Consider the following 21,065-nt stretch of genomic DNA (forward strand, 5'->3'; position numbering starts at 1 on the left):
AATATGATTTATTTAATTATGAAGAAACAATGTAACAGTTTATTAATGCCATTTATGAGCAACATTTTGGCTCCTTTTTTAATCCCTCTATGTGTATACAGCAGCTCTCACATTGTTAATGTAATTGTATGACAAACGGGTTTCTACAGTAGTTTTTTGCTCTCATTCTTAGGTTATATGATTACAAGTACTTTCCAAATGCTTTGTTTGTAGACTGAGAAATTATTCAAGTAATAAGCCGACTGCTTTTTTTGTGGGGAAGCTATTTCACTCAGCTTCAGAAAATACGAAAAAATTACACATTTCAAAATGTTCTCAATTTTTTTTATTTGATGAAGTGTCCTGAAGAGGATGAAATATTATTTACAAATAGTGCTCCACATAGAAGAATGTATGTGTGGTGCCCCTTTTAAGAGCTGTCAGGGGCATTTTGTCTGGTTTTTCGGTAGATATTTGCATTTTCGTTTTTACAATGTGCAGCTGGAATCAGTCCAAACAAATATTGCTCATCACACATTTCGTACGGTGCCCCAGCGTCAACGGAAAGCGTCGGTTTGTTTCCCATTACTACAAAAATGATTTTAAAGCTGGATTTTCTGTGCCCGTTCGATAAACCTGTCCCAAATGGGTCTAATACGGTATTCGTTGCATCGATATTCACTAATAAGAACATTAAGACACGCAGAATAACCCGTACCCCAGGCAACAACTGAGCAGCGTTGCCGGCAGGAGTGGCCGAGCGGTTATAGGCACTACAGTCTGGAGCTGCGCGACCGCTACGGTCGCAGGTTCGAATCCTGTCTCGGGCATGGATGTGTGTGATGTCCTTAGGTTAGTTAGGTTTAAGTAGTTCTAAGTTCTAGGGGACTGATGACCTCAGAAGTTAAGTCCCATAGTGCTCAGAGCCATTTGAACCATTTGAGCAGCGTTGCAACATGGCGGCAGCAATCAGTGTGTACTAGGGCGGCACGTGTTTGCTGATTTATTTAATTATGAAGAAACTGTACAACAGTTTATTAATGCCATATATAAGTTACAACATTTTGGCTCTGTTTCTGTATCCTGTATTTGTATACAGCAGTTCTCACACTGCTAAGGTAATTCTTCGTGTTTTACTCTACATACATATCGATAAAAGAGTATCACACTAAACTAAGGTGACACCACTCTTTTGAATATCCATATAGTAGTCCGCTTTAAAAATTATTTTGTTTGTAACGGGAAGTAAGCCAGCACTTCCCATTGACACTGAGTGTCGCATGAAAGATGTTACGAGCAGTGTTTGTTTGGACTGACTCCAGCCACATATGCATAGGTATGTACACCTATGAAACTTTCGTCGTGGTTGTATCATATGAAATACCACGTACAAAATTTTTAAACTTCACTTGTACAAATCGCAGAACTCAAAACAGTATTTTGAATTCTATAACCAGCTGTTCAAACGAAAACTGTACTTCAAATAACAACAATAACAATGTAGTCATACACACAGACTTTTTCCCACTTGTAACATTACACAAATGAGATTTAAAAGTTTTATACGTTGTATTTCATACGACACAAACACGACAAAGATTTCACAAATCTGTGTGAATGTATATATTCCAACATTCCACTTGAGACATTCAAGCTCATGCTCAGTGAATTAGTAGGCAAATAGACTTCTGTATAACAGAAGATTATACGTCCTCAGTTCGTTTTCAGTTTCTTGGATCTAAACAATTTGTGGATTAGAAAGCTAGCAATGTGGTAGAGAGCTATACAAAAGGCCATTACAATAGCCAGCACGAAGGCAACGACATCTAGCAGCAGGTATTGGTACCAGGCCAAGTCTCTTCCACCACTACGCAGATGTGGGGCTCCATTGTGGCGAAGTACATACTCGATCCACTTCACAGCTTTAGGCAGGCTCTCTTCCTTATGCTCACGGTATACAGCTGACAAGCGCTTCATGTTCTCGCTGAATCTGTAGAAAGAAAGAAAGAAGGAAGGTTGATGACAATGCATTTCTGCAGTGCCTGAAAGCGATAACAGGTCATACTTCAGTGCGCAACAGTGACTAGAAGAATCAAGATAGCTAATTTTTGGTAAGTCGCATGGAGACATAATGTGAAATATTCGCACTGCAAGTCTGGTCGTTGCAGGGGAAGTAAATATGAAAACGAAGATAAGTGGGAGGAATTTGGGTGCAGAAGGTATTTATGATTGGAACATGGCTCACTTTACGATCAAAAACTTGTGTAACAGAAGATGGACACCCAATGAAGACGTAATTAGGTTTTACAGTGAGTTCCTCCCATCAACAACGCATTGATGGAGACAGTTTTCTAGAAACTGAGGAGCAAATAATATTTTTAAAAGCAAGACAAATAACTAAGTCTAAAATGTGCGTCCATTTTATTTAAACATTTATAAAAATAATATTGACTGGCAGTGCTCATAATAATTCAAGGAGGCGATGGAAATTTCCAGACACCTCAGTACAATATGAGGTAATATAGAGCAAAAGAGTTTTCGGTTTTCATTTCTATGTAATTCTGGTATTATCAAGCCTACTGAACAATATAAATTCCAGTGAAAATGAGGTGACATCATCAAACATAACACTTGTGATATGGTTCATAATAAGGTACAGAATATATCGGTATCTAGAGTAAGCTAAAGTGTAGATACGGATCACACAGAAACGTGTTCTAGTAACTGGAGATTATCCGAGACGCTTGATGTCTCTTAAGAAAAATCAGCCTCATGAGTGACATGGAAGCCCTCCTGTTACCCAATCCACACAATCTGCAATTATCAAAAGGGTAGCAAACTGATTAGAAAATCAATGAAACAGTTTTGTTTCTCAGTTTCAACCGAAAACGTTGGGGATACTGTGGTATACAAATTCCATCTGGTCATGCCACTAGCCAGTATAGATCCAGTATTATTTGGTGAGTTCTGAAGTTGTAAGCAGACTGTCCTAAGTCACCTCTCTTCTACAGTAAAGGAATAGGCTGCTGAGAATGGTTCACTAGTCTTAACAATGCAGTAACTCTGATTGTCCACACTGCGATTAGAATATGTAAAGGCATCGAGCCTGTTAGTTTCACTTCAGTTCCTGTACATTAAGACCACTGAAGATTTAGCAGTGTTCAGTAACGTCGTTTCGAAACAAAAATTACCCATACGTCAGAGTCATAAATCGTACAGTATAGAACGGCATCGTCCAAACTCCTGTTCGTGCTACCCATTTCAGTGGAGCATTTTTGTATAAATAATAAAATATCTATTAACTTATGAATCTAGTAACAACTGATTCATTCACACATAGTATTTTGTACCTTTTATCCTGAATAATCGTTCGAATACCGTCCGAACTCGTGTCTTTTGTGACGTCCCACAATTTGAGCTCTATGCCAACACCAGCGTCGACCATTTTCGCCACGTTATGTTGCTGGTCGCCGAAGATGGGAATCCCCAGTAGAGGAACTCCGTGATAGGCTGCCTCGTTAAAGCTCTGCAGACCGCCCTGAGTGATGAACACACGGACATTGGGATGTGCTGGAAAGCAAAAAAACAAAAAATTTATAAAAGTTGCACAAACAATCAAACTTTTCTAACTTGCCAAAAAATTCCTATATGTATACATGTATCAATAATATGTAAGACAGAACAGTGTACATAGCGGACCAGTATCATTCCCACTCTTCGCTGCCCTTTCCAACTTCATTAGTGAATGGCGCAAGAGAACTACAGTAGTTAAACCTTTGTACAACGCTGAATGCATGCAATATCACTACGCTAGGTATTGGTAGAAGCAAGGACGTTCGGTATTTTTTGAATCGCCTTATGGCATGTGCCCTCGTAGAATCTGTTCATAGTGTTAAGCTACGTTAGCCGTATTTGGGCACTAAAATGAATCAATGCTTTCCGAGATAAACACGTGTTCATAGGAAGGACTGCGCGACGCTTGGTTGCGGATTGCAGCACAGTAGTGCATTGGCGCTCCGTCTTGAGGGCTCGTAAAAATCGCGTCAGTGAGCCGTGCCTCCTGTTATACAGCGTAATCTACAGCCGCACATGAAAAGAGGCTACTGTTTGTCGCATAGGTGTGAACGCGCCATAACAGACCGACCATTATCCATGAGGAACATGTAGCTAGTGCCCCAGAAGCACATTACATCGGATATGGGCACAGACTACGAGAAACGAATGCATAACCGTTGTCAAATATAGATTACCCCAGGTTGTCAATCATTTCCACTGCGCTATCCCACGGAACCTCCTATGCTCTTTTTAGTGCTCTCATGACTGTATCTCTCTTCCTGCATTTAACTGCTGAGACGTCTGTGTGTTAGCAGTACCGTAAGTTTCTCCAGCTAATGAACGCTTGGACAGAGGACTGGGTAGTCCATAGCTAACTTCACTGGCGAAAAGGCGCTCTGTTATGGCTCTGATGGGTTCTAGGACGCTACTGAACCCAAAAAATTGATGGCTTGACACCTCAGACTATCCCTGCGTGCACCCATTACCCCAGCCTATTACTGTATGTCACGGGGTGTACATTTTGAATCTAGTCACCAGAGAGCCGATTGCAACGTCTAAGTGTGGCAAACTAAGTTGCTACCTCGCCAGTGTCTTGCAGCGACTCAAATAATTAGACGTTACGTCCAGGTTCAGTTTACGTCAACAGGAAACGAAGGAATTAGCACTGTTATCGTGGAAAGATCTTCATCGGAATGGTTATGATGACATAGTGGTAAGTTCCTATGGGACCAAACTGCTGTGGTAATCGGTCCCTAGGCTTGCGCACTACTTAATCTAACTTAATGAAAGTTACGCTAAGGACAACACACACATCCATGCCTGAGGGAGGAATCGAACCTCCGACGGGGGGAGCAGCGCGAACCGTGGCAAGGCGCCATACACCGCGTGGCTAACCAATATGGTGACATCTGGATTTTGATGGAAGTCATGGCTTGCACATTGGTGGTCAGATATTCTACGGATCAGATGACCAAATATAGCTGATGATTCTTTTTTCCATGATAGGCACGCGAGGCAGTTATTTCCAAAAATAGAGCCATACACCCAGACAGTAGTAACTCATTGCGAACAATAGAGAAGGGAGTTTCTGCTGCCTAGATCTGCAGGAAGTTCCCATATGATTCTTGCAAAATCGATTAATTTTCAGGAAATGAGACCGACAAATGCTGAAAAGAGATATACAAATTAAGTTTGGTACTTGCGATGTTGGTGACGTACCCAGTACAGACTGCTGAGGCAGCCACTTTGAGACTTTGACGTTGGGCGGCAGGTCGTCCATGTCGGCCTCCCACTTCCACAGCACCCTCTGTGGGATTTTTCTGAAACCCTCGAGAAATGCCAGTCTTTTATCTTCAGGCATCGAACTGCCCATGACAGTGGAACCCATACTGAAGTATACGGCGCCGTGTTCTGCTCCATCCAGCCACTCTTGTAGGTCCTGATCGTGAAAGCAAACACTGAGTTGTAAGCACCTGTAATAGCTGGTCTTCAAGTTCATCAAGGGAATTTCAAGGCAGGTGTGCTGTAAACCGTAACTAAACGTACGTCCGCATCACTCTTTCCCATATGCAAATACAATCATGCAAATATACCACTCCACCAGTAACCAATTGTAAAGAATAAATGAAAAAGAAATATTCACTGTAACAGTCCAGATTCCTCCACGAAATGGAAATGTGGCATTGGTATAGTAATAGTGTAGTCTCTACTTTGGCTATGCACATAACAAAAGATTAGGGCCTAACATCCAGTAAACCATCAGGCCATTCGATACGCAGAACAAACTCTGATTTGATATGGGTCAGAAAGGATGTTGGCAGTTTCTTTTTCAGGGCAACCCTCCTAGCATTCACTTTGACGATTCACATCATATCACGTCACATCACTTCCAAATCTGGATGGCTGGATAAGGCGCTGAACTATGTTCGCCCTGAATGGAGTCCCAGTGTCTTTACCACTGCGTTGCCTCGCTATGACCCATAAAGTCTCTGTCATGTCTCAATTTAGTCGTGAGCAAAGCTTAGAGTCCTGTCACTGTTTGGAAAGGAATGACAAAAAGTGGTCATTTGGACCATTTCGGGAGGGTAAAATCCTTGTATCTGATTAGGTACAGACTGCAGACTCCACAGCGTTCACTGTATCACCAAGTGTCTTATCACGGCCTTTAGAGATGGCTTGTAGGCACAGGAAATGTTCATCATAAGTCGGTAGAATGTCGGAGAGAGTAACACAACTCAACCGTCATCTACATCTGGGTTGAGGTAAACAACGAAGTCCAACGACGAATGTAGGACGTACAGCTGTCTCTGGTGTTTCAGTTTCCCAGGAAACTATGCGCCAGAAGTTCAGAGCAGCTCATCAGTGTGCCAGGTGTCCAGTAGTGCGTGTTCTGCATGCCGAAGTACAGGAACTTAAACTTTTGTGTTCTGCCTCGTCAAAGAGGTCCACCGCACGAGCGTCTAGGGAAGGGATTCCAGTGGTGGTTTCCCGTTGCCTTCCACTGACGATGATATGATAATGAGGACAACACAACACCCACTCCCTGAGCGGAGGCAATCGACGCAGCCGGGAATCGAACCCGCGCCCCTTGGCGTGACAGATCACTGCGCTGACTATTCAGCTATTGGGGTGGACAAGTACAGGGAAGGTCCCATTTATTATGGAGTACGCTTAGGTGAAGCTGTATGCTTGTTTTAGTTGAGCCCGACTTCAGTTTTCAGAATAGTTATCGGCATAAGTTGTCGATATAATAACAAGAAAAGACTGAAAATGAGTCTGTTTGGTGGTGATGGGATCCAGTGGTTAGGGAGGCACCATATCAGATGAACTTAGAGGGGCTCATGGTGGTCAGAGTGGGCTGAGAGGTACTGACAAAGTAATGTAACGACGTCCATATTTTCTGATGTCGTAAAGGTACAAGACTCCCTGTTTGATACCGATAGCGCCTATCTGGATGGAGCTGCTCCAGTGGGTGAAGTCCTTGTAAAATTCGTCAGAGAGGTCACCTAATATGAATCCTGCAGAGGAAGCCTCTGAGTGGAAATTTAGTCCTTAACCTGTCTCTGAGGACCATTCAAGGACCTGTACACAGTCCTTGTTGAGAATTGTAATGGACTACCAATAGAGCTCTTGAAACTCCCCGTACAAAGCACGACACACCTGCTATCATGCACATGTGATCATAGTATGCATATTCCTAATGAACAATTTTCTTTTCTCGAAAGTGATTTTCCCAGCTACTGAGCGGGGTGGTGCTGTGGTTAAGACAGTGGACTCCCATTCTCGTTGATGGAGATTCAAATTAGCGTCAAGATGCTGTGAATTTCATAAATCGCTTTACGCTATTACCAGGATGTTTACTTTCAAAAGTACACTGCCGACATCCTTTCCCTTCCCTCCACAATTCGAGCTCGCGTTCATTCCATCAGTAACAAGCTCGACGTCGACTGTACATTAGATACTCACCTTCCTACCTTCCGTCTTCTTTATAGTTTCGTTATCGAATTTTGTTATGTATCTTGTTTCGAGGTTTTCCATAACTACATGTCCTGGAGAAAGTTGTACCTTGTTGTTCTGCATTTCGATACACTTTTGAGGAATTCATTTGTTGATGGTGTCATGTTTTTGGGTATGTATGTAATGTTATTATGGTAGTCTTTTAAAATTACACACTGCACTTCAAAATTAGTGATAATTTTGTTATTTTTATAAGTCAGGTGGTGTCAAAGTGATTTGTACTAATGTAACGACAGAAGAAAGCGTAGTTACCTTAGGAAGAGGTGCTGGGTTTGGTTCCACATGTAGTCCAGTCAGTTCTATCATGTGCGGCAGGTACGGTCGAGGGTAGTTTATACTGAAATGGTTATTCATAAGCATCAAACTGAAATTTTTTTCAGTTTCATAAACTGATGGAACGTCAGGCCCGAAATATTTTCTCTTGATTTCTTCTTGGTGCGGCATCATTACGTAGAAGTAGCGATAGTTCGTGTAGAGCCATACCCATGTCATGTAAAGCCTCTCCCAGAATGACATGTGGTGTGAAAAGGGCACCATAAAGCTTGGAATGTAAGCGGGATTGCTGGGGTTTCCATCGGTCCAGAGGCTGGGTATGCCTGCGTTTATGCTAATGTACCCGACAAGAGGCGGCGAGCCCACTTTATGAACCAAACCGTAGAAGCACGGCGACAGCAATCGTTCCAAAATTACCAGGTCGAATTTTGGAGGTGACCTGCAACAAATTTGCGTGTTGAGTGCTATTGCTACCTGAAGTCGTTCAAGAAATACTGCATTAATGTAAATGGTACAATATGTGGCTTACGGCAAACAGCAAGCCGGCCGGAGTGGCCGTGCGGTTCTAGGCGCTACAGTCTGGAGCCGAGCGACCGCTACGGTCGCAGGTTCGAATCCTGCCTTGGGTACGGATGTGTGTGATATCCTTAGTTAGTTAGGTTTAATTAGTTCTAAGTTCTAGGCGCCTGATGACCTCAGTAGTTAAGTCGCATAGTGCTCAGAGCCATTTGAACCAATTTGAACAAACAGCAGAACTTCCTTGACAGAAGACAAATAATGACTGGGACTTCATTGCTGCCTGGAGATTGTACAGAAAGATATGGGGCGCTGTTTTTTAAGTAAGTGCCGTTTCGAAATTAAAAAAAGGCGAGCTAAGATATCACAATTTTTTTTTACATGAAAGCATATACCTTTATCTACTTTTCTACATAATTTCCGTCAATACTGAGGCACTTGTCTTAGCGTTGAACCAGTTTTTGAATACCCGCCTCATAGAAGTCTGTCGCCTCACTTGTTAACCACTGCATCACCATTGTTTTGACTTCGTCATCGTCTTGAAGACGCTGACCGCCCAGGTGTTTCTTCAAGTGCGGGAACAAATCGTAGTCAATGGGCGCAAGATCGGGGCTGTACGGAGGATGATCTAGAGTTTCCCATCGGAAAGATGTAATGAGATCTTTGGAATGATTCACCACATGCGGACGGGGATTGTCTTGCAGCAAAACGATGCCCTCGCTCTACTTCCATGAACTGTTGCTTTGATTCTGGTGTGACGTAGGCCACTCATATTTCATGGCCCGTAACAATTTGGCTAAAGAAATCATCACCGTCGTTGTGGTACCGCTCAAGGAAAGTCAATGCACTGTCTAAACGAGCTTCGGTAATTCAAGTGCTCGGTCACAATGCCATACAAAACACTACGAGAAACATTAGGAAAGTCATCCCGCAAGGAGGAAATCGTAAAGCGTCTGTTTTCTCTCACCTTATTGTCCACTTCCTGCACCAAATTTTCATTAATGACCGAAGGACGCCCACTCCGTTGTTCATCATGCACATTTGTGCGGCCATCTTTATATGCTCTCACCTACTTTCTTACCATTTCATCACTCAATGTTTTCTCCTTAAACTGCACAGATCTCATGATGAATATCGATCGCTTTTAGGCCTTTAGCACTAAGAAATCTTATAACAGCCCGTACTTCGCAGTCGCCGGACTCAACGACTATCGGAGGCATCTTAAACACTCATTACACAACGTAAACAAGGAAGAATCAGACTGTAATGGCGTCAGTGCGTAGATTAAGGTACAGGTTTTGATGTAAACATAAAATTCAGATATCTTAGCACGCCTTTTTTTTTATTTCAAAACAGTAGTCACTTTAAAACCACGCCTAGTACTTCATAAATACGTGGAGACTGGACGGATTAAATGAATAACATGTTATCCATTTCTAATGCTTGTTTTCTAACTCTCCCGTAACGCACTGATGGTTTCTGTGATGTCCACAACACCCCCCCCCCCCCCCCGCGCGCGCTAATTTTACAGGGGTCTTACATTTCAGATAAGTATGATAGATGGCTTTTATTTCATTCATTGGTCGACTAGGGATCTTGTTTAAAGCCCACACTTTTGCTATGACATCTCGTTCAGCTGTTACAAAAGACTGGAATTTACGTGTTGTGGTAGTATAATTATCTTGTGGAGAACGGATAATATGGTTGAGTGTACACTAGTAAAAATTAAACGGGATTTCGTAGCTGTACAGGAGTCAGAAGGTTTGTCTTCGTTTCTTGCCCTTGTAACACGAGAGTGGAAGGAGCTGCGGGGCTGCACGTTTTGGTTTGAGCGCGTGGCCGCTAGTTCGTGTATGCTCGTTCGTGGTATCAGTTCAAGGAGGTAGGCAGCAGCTGACCCATTTGCTCGTGTCAGACTTCCCATCGTCTGGAAGTGGCGTCACGAAAGTTGCTACCGCGATCCACGAGAAAGACAGGCATCACAACGAATGTTGCTCGTCCGCCAACATTTCGGGAAAGCTCGGCTCCGTACAGGGCCCACGAGAAATCAATATTTAATTGATAAGGTATCCACAAAAAGGTCTTGACAGTTGTGTGCTACCGAGAGCTAGTATGCATTTAAACGCGCAGTCAAGAATTCTTAAACTCGTCTGAAATATTTACTGGCTCCCCATCGGAGACGGCTGTTGGCACTGTGTGTCACGTGCAGTGACGTAACGTGCCACCGCTTTCTCGTACGTCTCGAGTCGCCACCATTCTGACCCCCACCGACGCGCAAGTCGCCGAGGTGGCGTCAAATCGAAAGACTTGTAGTGGGCAAAAGGTCTACCCGACGGGAGGCCCTAGTCACACGACAAAGACAGTCGTCGCATTCCACATTCGTTCACGTGGACCGTAAACCACTAAACGTACAGCACAGCTCGATACATCAAATTTGAAAGCTGAAGGAGACAGTTATTCTGATGAACAGATAGTCTTTGAAAGTGAAGTATTTAACTACAGGAATCTGCAACGGCTTTTGCACTAACTGATCGGCCTACCATATGAAAGCGCTCATCGACACAAAACGAATGAGCTACGTACATGTTTGTTTAAATATTTAATTAGATAATGGGAGGTATCTGAATTGGATCATTTATTAAAGTGAGCATAACTAACATATAAAACAGATACACGAATATCACTGTAGCATTTGTTAGAAAACGAAGCACACATGATAAACAACATTTACATTGTGAGTTTTCAGTGATTAATAGCGTGCAGCAGTCCTATAAATGGTTCAAATGCCTCTGAGCACTATGGGACTTAACTGCAGAGGTCATCAGTCCCCTATAACTTAGAACTACCTAAACCTAACGAACCTAAGGACGTCACACACATCCATGCCCTAGGCAGGATTCGAACCTGCGACTGTAGCGTCTAGAAGCGCTCGGCCACCCCGGCCGGCAGCAGTCCTATACTGACTGATCCAAGCCCTCTTACTTCATCCTCCGATAGAAAGAACACCACATACGGGTGGCAGATGAAACAATGCCCCCCCCCCTTATTGTTATCCTTGTCAAACGGCTCCTCAAACCGTGTAACTGGCTCAAGGGCGGTGGCGAAAAGGAGCATCGATAGCGGATATCCTTGGCGGACCGAGCGCAAGGTAGTAATAGGGCCCACCACACGGCCATTGACCAGTACTCGCGACGTGGCACCTCGGGGAGCCGCAAGACGACGTGTATAAATCTGTGGTGGAAGGCCATCCGTCGGAGTACGTTTCCTAGTAAGTCACGACTTACTCTATCAAAGACGCGGTCGAAGTCTACTGTCACTAAGGCACCACGACTGCGGCAGGTCGTAGCCAGAGCTATGACGTCACGGTAATCGCTGAGTGCTGTCTGAATGTTACTGTCACCACCAGAGCGATGACTTGACGGATGAAGTGCCGAAGGCGAGCAGCAAGATCCGGCTAAAAATCTTGAAGTCACAATTTAACACGTTCAACGCCTGATCATGTCCAACTCCCCGACCTCCCGACGGCTTGGTGACCGACATAAGCAAGCCTTCTACGAATTTCGGTGGGAGGGCCAACTGAGCTAACCAAGCTCGTCTCACGATCCGCTTCTCCCAGAACCTCGTCTCCTACCTTCCAAACCTCACAGAAGTTCAACTGTAAAACTTGCGGAGCTCAGCTGGAAGAGCACTTGCCTGTCAGAAGCAAAGATACAGAGTTCGAGTTCCGGTCCATCATATGGTCTTAATCAGCCAGGAAGTTTCATCAGCGCACACTCCGCTGCAGGGAGAAAATTTCATTCCGATGACACATGTCAAAGTTTAGGTCGCACACATTCCAACTTTGCGATGCTTCCTACTATAGATAAACCCCCAGGCATTCGTATACTTCCTATTGTGGGTGCGTTGTCTCTATGTGTTCTTACACCCCTTACCATACATGTAACAGGGTGTGGGTCTGGGGGGGGGGGGGGGACGGTCTTCTCTGGAGAGGAAAAAAAACCAACCGCCCCTCCCACACAGAAATTAGAAAATTGTTTTAGCGTCCTACCAACGAGCAAGTCCACCCCCAGGAATGATATCACCCCTGGAAAACTATTGTAGCTATTACATGTCTGCTGTTCAGCCATATGATATTATAGATTGTTTACTATGGCTGGAATCTGCGCAGAGTATCAGGGACTTCAGCCTACAAATTGCAAGATTGAGGTGTGCCAACACCTTGCAGCAATGAGAGCTCACTGTTCTGGGAATTAAAGATGTCTTTAAAACAGCGAGAAACGTCTAAAAACTGGTTCCCTCCTTTTACATCCCACTCTGCCCAGAACGTATTCGCCTTTTTTTGCGCTATCATAGGAGAATTTTTCATTCTGGTTCCCAACTTTTACTGTATCATAATTCTGACACTAGACCACCATTGCTTGGCAACGGAAGTAGATTTCTGTTGAGCCGGGCGACGACTGATCCGGTACAGGTTACCGAATGAAGCTTTCACAAAACAAGACGACCGTTAATAACATGTTGCTTGTCTACTTTTAAAGTTGAACTGATTCGCACACGTCTGGAACCCAGAATTGGTGCATGTAAAAACACTCAAAAAACTTGTGTGTTGCACGTAAAATCCGAATGAAGCTAAATTTTTGAAAGCGAGTTTTAAATTTTATCATAGGAATGCAATTTTTATTTATTTGATTCACTTTAAACCGCCTCCACTCATTCATGTTAGAACGAATTTTATATGCTATATTTAGCTCCATGTTAATCGTCACTCGACATTTGATGAGGACTATTGGGTACAAAAAATTTCGTTCTGACTTTATCCATTTATCTATCTTCGAGCAACGTTTGAACCGATTCGTACGAGTTTAAAGTATAGGAGTGAAGCGCTTCAAAAACCTTACAGAAAAAGGTGTTTTTTGCACGTAAAAAGTTTCACAATAAACGCGTTTTTGCACGTAAATCCGAATGAAGCCAGATTTTCACAGTTCGGAATATTACCAAAGGCCAAAAGAACAATTCATATGGGATCTTCGTAACAAGCTATGGAATGCCAACGCGATGCAAAATAAGTTTCTGCGTGATTCACAATATTGTAACTCAGCTTTCTAAATCAAAAGTGCCGAATCAGGTAGGTTTTTTTTGCTATAGTTTTCTTGATATGTAAATATGATGCTTCAAACCATCGTACTATTTATTTTTTAACTCATCGTTTTGGGTATAAGGAACTGGTTGGGATCGCTGCGTTGGCGGTTAAAGGTGAGAATATAAAAATAGAGGTTGGAATATAAACGGTATCTCTCCAGAAGTGTTACTCAAATATCCTATCATTTGCCTCCTAGTTACCAATCATGAGATGCCACAATACCAGCAAATTCACGTCCAAGCTATCCCACCTCCACACCTCACTCTCTCCCAGACGACGAAATCCTACCTAACACTTATATTTCCTGTTAGAGATAATTCACACCTTCCCATCATTTCTGATGTTGGATTCCCTCCTCATATCCCGTCCTATCCTTTTCTCTCCTTCCATGACTATGGTCCAGTCTCCATCGCACTCACGTCTAACAGAAATCCACAGAGTGCTACTATTCACTGTGTCACACTACATCTCCTGCATATCAGCCCATAAATTACGTTTCCAGTGAACCCCTCACAACATCGTCACTATGTTTCGTCACTAGTATTATTTAGTGATCGCTTGGGGGAACAACATAGTGTACAATGGATTAAGATTCTACTACTGCTTATATCATTTGTCAAATAATATTATTGAATCAAAATAATAAAAGCAATACCACGATATTAGAATAAAACTTCAACTTTCATGAACCGTTGACAACATTCCGTGTGCGCTAACATTAGCCTTGCTACGTGCGATCGTACACTGCCTGCCTTTCTGCGACCGGAAGCTCTCGAGCTACTACGCCTGATGACCCAGCAATAACGACTGCCGCTCTAGCGCGTGGGCTCAAGGGCAAGGGCAAGCAACCTTGAAACTAGTGGCTGAGACCATGGAGATGTTCAAGCGCGAGGCGTCGCACCTCCCGGAGGTTGCACTTGTTCTCGTATCGATCGAGACTCACAACATTCTGCAACTTAGTGCAGCAAACTAACGTGGTTCGTTCTCATCGTAATGAAAACCATTAACTTCATGTTTAAAAAGGCAACAAACAGTTTTTAACAATTTTAAAAACTTTTAACTTTTTTGTTTTCATGTTAAAATGGTTCAAATGGTTCTGAGCACTATAGGACATAACTGAGGTTATCAGTCCCCTAGAATGGAGAACTACTTAAACCTAACTAACCAAAGGGCATCACACACATCCATGCCCGAGGCAGGATTCGAACCTCTGACCGTAGCGGTAGCGCAGTTCCAGACTGTAGCGCCTAGAACCGCTCGGCCACAACGGCCGGCATGTTAAAAACTATAATTGTGTGCTCTGTGAAATTTCAATATGCTATTAAAAAACTGGATGTCATAAGCATAGCTGAAAGTTAAACACCCAAAGCATGCGTGTGCTACTGTTGGCAGCAGAATTTGTTGAATGTAGAAGCAGAAGATGCTGGAGGTGGAGAGGAAAGAGGAAGAATAGAAGACTGAGAAGTAGTAGGACTGACAGAGCAGCTACGTACTTTATGAATTCCACCATCTCTGGAGCACTCAGGTCACTCTCACAAACACCACGGAACTGTTCCTTCCACGAATATATGTTATCGGTTGCTGTAAAATGAGCCATCGTCATCCAGTCCCATGTTGCGCCTGTTCTCAGAAACTTGTACGACGCTGATATGTCAACTTCTGTAAAGTTGGCAATGCTTTTCTGGAAGTAGAAATAATCATTATGTATAACGGCTATTTGATGAGACCTTCAGAGACAAAGTATTTAATTTCTTACAGTTATAGAAGTTTCACAGCAACACCCAATGTACGTCTCTATACTATATTTGCGTCCAAAAATTAAAGCGACAAACCGCTATTTCCCCGCGTTGTGTCTAATTCGCGGTATAATCAGGCAACAGATGTCCGTACGATCGTGTTCTGCATGGAAGATGGCCATTCCGGTCAATGGACAACCACGTCAACGATGACGTAAGGGCACTTATCAAACGGGGTAGTGTTTGCCAGGTAGTCCCACATCCACAATCGGTGTGTACACAGTCACAGATGGAGCGGTATGGCACAAAGAAGACGCCTACCACACTCTCTGCGGTGGAGGGTCATAAGAAAAACTGGCAAACTGATGTGATCCGAAGGATGGGGGTGACAACATAGAGAGACCAGAACAATATAACTAAGACCTGGGCAGGGCCAACCACGTGTGATATCAAAGAGAAAGGAGAGGACCGTTGTTTGGCCATAAGGGCAAGACGGTACTGTCTTAGTACTGCACGGCAACTGGAATCAGACCTCGCAGCATCCGCTGGACGTGTTGTATCGAGACAAACGGTACACAGAAGGCTTCGGCAAAGTGGCCTTCATTGTTGGAGACATGCTGTATGTGTACCTCTCATACGTCTTCACAGAAGGCAACGTCTGAAGTGGAGTCGTCAACATACCACCTGTGCAGTCGAACAGTGCGCCAATGTTCTTTTCACAGGTGAGTCCCGATTCGGTATGGAGAGTGATTCTCGTCGCATTCGCATCTGGAGGGACGTGGAACACGATTTTGGGACCCAAACATTATGGAAAGAGACCGATATCGAGGACGATCTCTAATGTTGTGGGCAAGGATTATATTGACAACATGAACACTTCTTCATGAAATTCTGTGGGTGAATCGGCAAGGTTTAACAGCTGTCAGGTATCACGATGAGATCTTGGGACCTCAAGTGCAGTTGTTTAGAGGTGCTGTGGGCCCAGACTTCATATTGATGGACAATAATGATGGACCTCAAAGAGCAAGAGCGGTTGATGTTTTCTTGCAAACGGAAGATGTTGCACGCATGGCGTGATCTGTTCGCTCTTTCGATTTCAGTCACATAGAGCATGTCTGGGGCGAACTAGCAGCATCCATCAACCACTCTGCAAGACTTGCCAGCAGCTCTCCAAGGAAAATGGGCGTTATTGCCTCAACATGAGACTGCTGACGTCACTCACAGCATACCCCATTGTTGTCAGGCCTGTACTGCAGCCACACATGATAACACCACATTCTGAGAACATTAACCAGCTGGCGGAATGTGTATGCAAATCTGTTAAGTTGGAATAAAGGAAGAACGTTTTTGTCTACCGTGATGCATATTGTTTTTGTGTTCTTTGCATTGTATCTACTTTATTGTCAGCGGTTTACACTGTTTTATGGTAAAATAAACGCAACTTTGCAAAATTTCCGTTTGTTGCTTTAATTTTGGAGACCAGTGTAATTTATACTAATTTAATGTATATGCAACAAGAAAAGCTTTTCGTGTTTTGTGCGTTACACTACTATCGAGTTTTAACAGAGCTTTTCCCAGACGACGCTATTACCTGTGAGAAATTTTACCTCCTTAAAAACCGAATGAACTTCCAATCCGCATCGACAAGATGGATAACGATAATCTTTAGCAGGTACGTTGCCCATCAAGGGAAAAAGTTTATTGTTTCCTATAACCGACCGTTTGGAAAGCCATACGGGAAATACCGAGGCAGAAATGTTACTGCTTGCAATTACTACAAATTTTAACACTCTACTACTGAGTCTTTTTGGGATCTTCACAAGCACGCGACAGCTTATGGAAGAGGATGGTCTTACAAGACAACATTCGCAGATGTTAATAAAAGACGTTGATGAAACTTAGCGAGTATGTGGAATATTAAAATACTGCGATACACACTTTTTGGTTTTTGTCTAATTTCGCTTTTAATGGATAAAACACATCCCATAAGGTAATTCAACACATTACGTTTAGTGTGAATATCTTCGAACCTACGATATGTAAAAATGTGTTTCAAATAAAAGTTTTTCACAGGACCACGCCCTTTTCTTAGTTTTCAAGGAAACTAATGGAGAGTTTGGACCTAGAATTTGAGAATCTCTTTTTGAAGTCCTAAATGTTCTTGTGTCAGCATCGACAAATGGTGAACTCCCGTCTGACTATTTGACAGAAGTTTTCTCTCCCAGTCTGGGAGACACATCGGTACTATTGTAAGATTCTTGAGCGCGTCAATGTAAAAGAACCGTTTTGAACCTCGTACCTGATAAGGATCTTGTTTATCTGGTGATCCCAAAAGGCGGGGCCGGCCGCGGTGGTCTAGCGGTTCTAGGCGCGCAGTCCGGAACCGCACGACTGCTACGGTCGCAGGTTCGAATCCTGCCTCGGGCATGGATGTGTGTGATGTCCTTAGGTTAGTTAGGTTTAAGTAGTTCTAAGTTCTAGGGGACTGATGACCACAGTAGTTAAGTCCCATAGTGCTCAGAGCCATTTGAACCAAAAGGCGGGATGTGACGTGTGCATCCGCTGGCTATAAATGGCATTTGATGTTGGAAAAACATCGTGAGAAGGTTTTCAGATCTAGGTCTGCTGACTGATTACGGTATCAGTCTCCACTTGAGATATGATATAATGAAGCTGAAGCCACTAGTACATAATCAGTTCTTTTTGCCAAGGCTTTCCAGTGTACTGAAATATGCCTGATACAAATCAGGATATTTAGAGGCTCGAATATCAGAATCTGAGAATCCTGCTGAATTTTATTTTATATTGTGTTGTCTATCATGTGCATTATGTGAAAAATTTATATTTTAACTTTTTCTATACATATTATCAGTATTTAAATGATTTTCTACCATAACAATGAGTTACTTATAATTTTCAGTTAGCAAAATACACGTGTGTGAAACAGGAAACTAAAAAACAAACAAAATTATTTTAAAAAATAAAATAATTACAATAATAATGAACATTTAGGTATTTTAATTAGCTATGCTGAAAATATTCTGACAGTACATTTACAGCTTTTTCCAAAATTGGTATTTCAGAGATCAGCTTTATTACACATGGTTGGATGTGGTGAGAAAGCTACAACTACATTAAGTAGTGTGTAAGCTTAGGGGCCAATGACCTAAGCAGTTTGGTCCCATAAGATCTCACCGCAAATTGACAAAATTTACCAATGTAACGCAGTGCGATTTTCCTGTGTAGGTGTATGTGGCAGATCCAGTTTTTGCGCTATCTTACCAGCACAGCTGCCAGAAATACGAAGCTAGTCCTTATAAGATGGGGATACGAATACGTTACATCGAGTAATGCTGAACTTCATTAGTGATTCGCCTCCTTCGGAATCCAAAGAACACACACATTTAGCACCCGTCGCTAAAACCTGATGAGTTGCCGTTTTTAAAACAAAGTTATGCGGTATTCGGTCAAATACATTGATGAAAGTGGTCAACTGACTTTTAATAACACTATATTAAACTGGTTACTCAGAAAAATGCAGCGTAAGGTCTGAAACAAAAGAAAAGACACATCACATCATTGAGGAACCACTCGTATTTACCACTATGGGTTTGTGCACACTCACGCTAAGACAAGCGTCATTAATGTCGACAAATCAAATACCTGCGTTCCACAAGAACAAAGTCTGCCGCAAAATAAACGAGTCTGATGTTTCAGATTTGTATAATTATCAAATACATACAATGATTGAGAACAGCCATCTAAATAGAACCTGCATGAGTTCACAAATGTCAGCATTCATTCCAAACAAATTATAAAAATAATTCTGCTTGTCGTCGAAGGCCACAAAAAATATACTGAAGAGCCAAAGAAACTGGTACACCTGCCTAATACTGTGTAGGGCCCCCGCGTGCATGCAGAAGTACCGCAACATGACGTGGCATGGACTCTACTAATGTCTGAGGTAGTGATGGACGGAATTGACACCATAAATCCTGCAGGGCTGTCCATAAATCCGTAAGAGTATCAAGGGGTTAATATCTCTTCTTAACCGCACGTTGAAAGGCATCCCACATACGCTAAATGATATTCATGTGTGGGGACGTTAGTGGCCAGTGGAAGTGTTTAAACTCAGAAGAGTGTTCCTGGAGCCACTCCGGCAATTCTGGACGTGTGGGGTGTCGCATTGTCCTGCCAAGTCCGTCGGAATGCACAATGGACATGAATGGATGCAGGCGTTCACACAGGCTGCTTACACACGTGTCACATGTCAGAGTCTAGACTTATCAAGGGTCCCATATCACTAACTCCAGACGCCCCCACACCATTATAGAGCCTCCACCAGCTTGAACAGTTGCCTGCTGACATGAATTCATCAGGCTGTCTCCGTACTCTTACACGTTCATCCACTCGGGCCATTTGAAACGAAACTCGTCTGACCATACAACATGTTTCCAGTTATCAACAGTCCAATGTAGGTGTTGGGGTGTTGAGGGGCCCAGGCCAGGCTTAAAGCTTTGTGTCGTGTAGTTGTCAAGGGTGCATGGTAGGCCTTCGGCCCCGAAAGCCGACATCGGTTATGTCTCGTTGAATGTTGCGCACACTGACACTTGTTGATTGGTTCAAATGCCTCTGAGCACTATGGGACTTAACATCTATGGTCATTAGTCCCCTAGAACTTAGAACTACTTAAACCTAACTAACCTAAGGACAGCACACAACACCCAGTCATCACGAGGCAGAGAAAATCCCTGACCCCGCAGGGAATCGAACCCGGGAACCCGGGCGCGGGAAGCGAGAACGCTACCGCACGACCACGAGATGCGGACGACACTTGTTGATGACCCAGCATTGGAATCTGCGGTAATTCGCGGAAGGGTTGCACTTTTGTCACTTTGAATGATTCTCTTCAGTCGTCGTTGGTCCCGTTCTTGGAGGTTCTTTTTCCGGCCGCACCCATGTCCGAGACTTCATGCTTTACCGGATTCCTGGTATTCACGGTACACTCGTGAAATGGTCGTACGGGAAAATCCCCACATCATCGCTATCTCGGAAATGCTGTACCCCGTCGCTCGTGCGCCGTCTATAACACCACGTACAAACTCACTTAAATGTGATAACCTGCGGTCGGCTGAAGTGGCCGTGTGGTTCTAGGCGCTGCAGTGTGGAACCGCGAGACCGCTACGGTCGCAGGTTCGAATCCTGCCTCGGGCATGGATGTGTGTGATGTCCTTAGGTTAGTTAGGTGTAAGTAGTTCTAAGTTCTAGGGGACTGATGACCACAGATGTTAAGTCCCATAGTGCTCAGAGCCATTTGAACCATTTCTTTGGCGCTTCAGTGTAGTTGCTTGATAGGACGCGGAGGCTCTTTTCATCTGTTCCTTCAGATCATGTATTTTCGTATTTTCAGCTGTTACACTTTTTCTGTTAGTTTTAATTTATTACTGGTGTTGCGTCCGCCATTTAAGTTTAACGACAGTTTGCCCACCGCAATTTTTGAACAGACGAGAAATGAGGTACCTTGGACGGGTCGGTGGTGATGAAGGTGACCTGGTGGCCTCTCTTGGCCAGCTCCAGACTTATCATCCTGAGGGGTAGTTGGTGACTGACGGCCGGGAACGCCACGACGGACAGGATCTTGGCCGCATCCGAGGCTCCCAGCACCGACAGCATCACCAGCAACAGGCCGGTCATCATGGCGTTCGCCTGCCGACAACCAATAGCTGTACTGCACTCGTTACACACGCTCACGTCTTGATGACAGTTTATGGGGCTGTTATAAATGATCCAACAAACCCCAGTTTATAATCTTCACCATATTACAAGTGCAGTAGAAGCAGTGAAACGAT

General features: G+C 43.5%; 1 protein-coding gene across 1 annotated transcript in view; it reads right to left on the minus strand.

Moving 5' to 3' along the window:
* Window positions 1-310: 310 nt before the first annotated feature.
* Window positions 311-21,065, minus strand: part of LOC124787913 (UDP-glucosyltransferase 2-like) — a 48,780-nt gene continuing 28,025 nt past the window's right edge. Inside the window, exons 2-7 of the mRNA XM_047254899.1 lie at window positions 20,737-20,922; window positions 14,974-15,161; window positions 7,804-8,263; window positions 5,254-5,473; window positions 3,330-3,549; window positions 311-1,969 (exon numbers count right to left, since the gene is read on the minus strand). Coding sequence (XP_047110855.1) covers window positions 1,693-1,969; window positions 3,330-3,549; window positions 5,254-5,473; window positions 7,804-8,263; window positions 14,974-15,161; window positions 20,737-20,913 — 1,542 coding nt within the window. The 5' untranslated portion in view covers window positions 20,914-20,922 and the 3' untranslated portion in view covers window positions 311-1,692. The remainder of the gene's footprint in view (window positions 1,970-3,329; window positions 3,550-5,253; window positions 5,474-7,803; window positions 8,264-14,973; window positions 15,162-20,736; window positions 20,923-21,065) is intronic.

Source organism: Schistocerca piceifrons, chromosome 3 (assembly GCF_021461385.2).
Source record: "Schistocerca piceifrons isolate TAMUIC-IGC-003096 chromosome 3, iqSchPice1.1, whole genome shotgun sequence".
Classification (NCBI taxonomy): Eukaryota; Metazoa; Arthropoda; class Insecta; order Orthoptera; family Acrididae; genus Schistocerca; species Schistocerca piceifrons.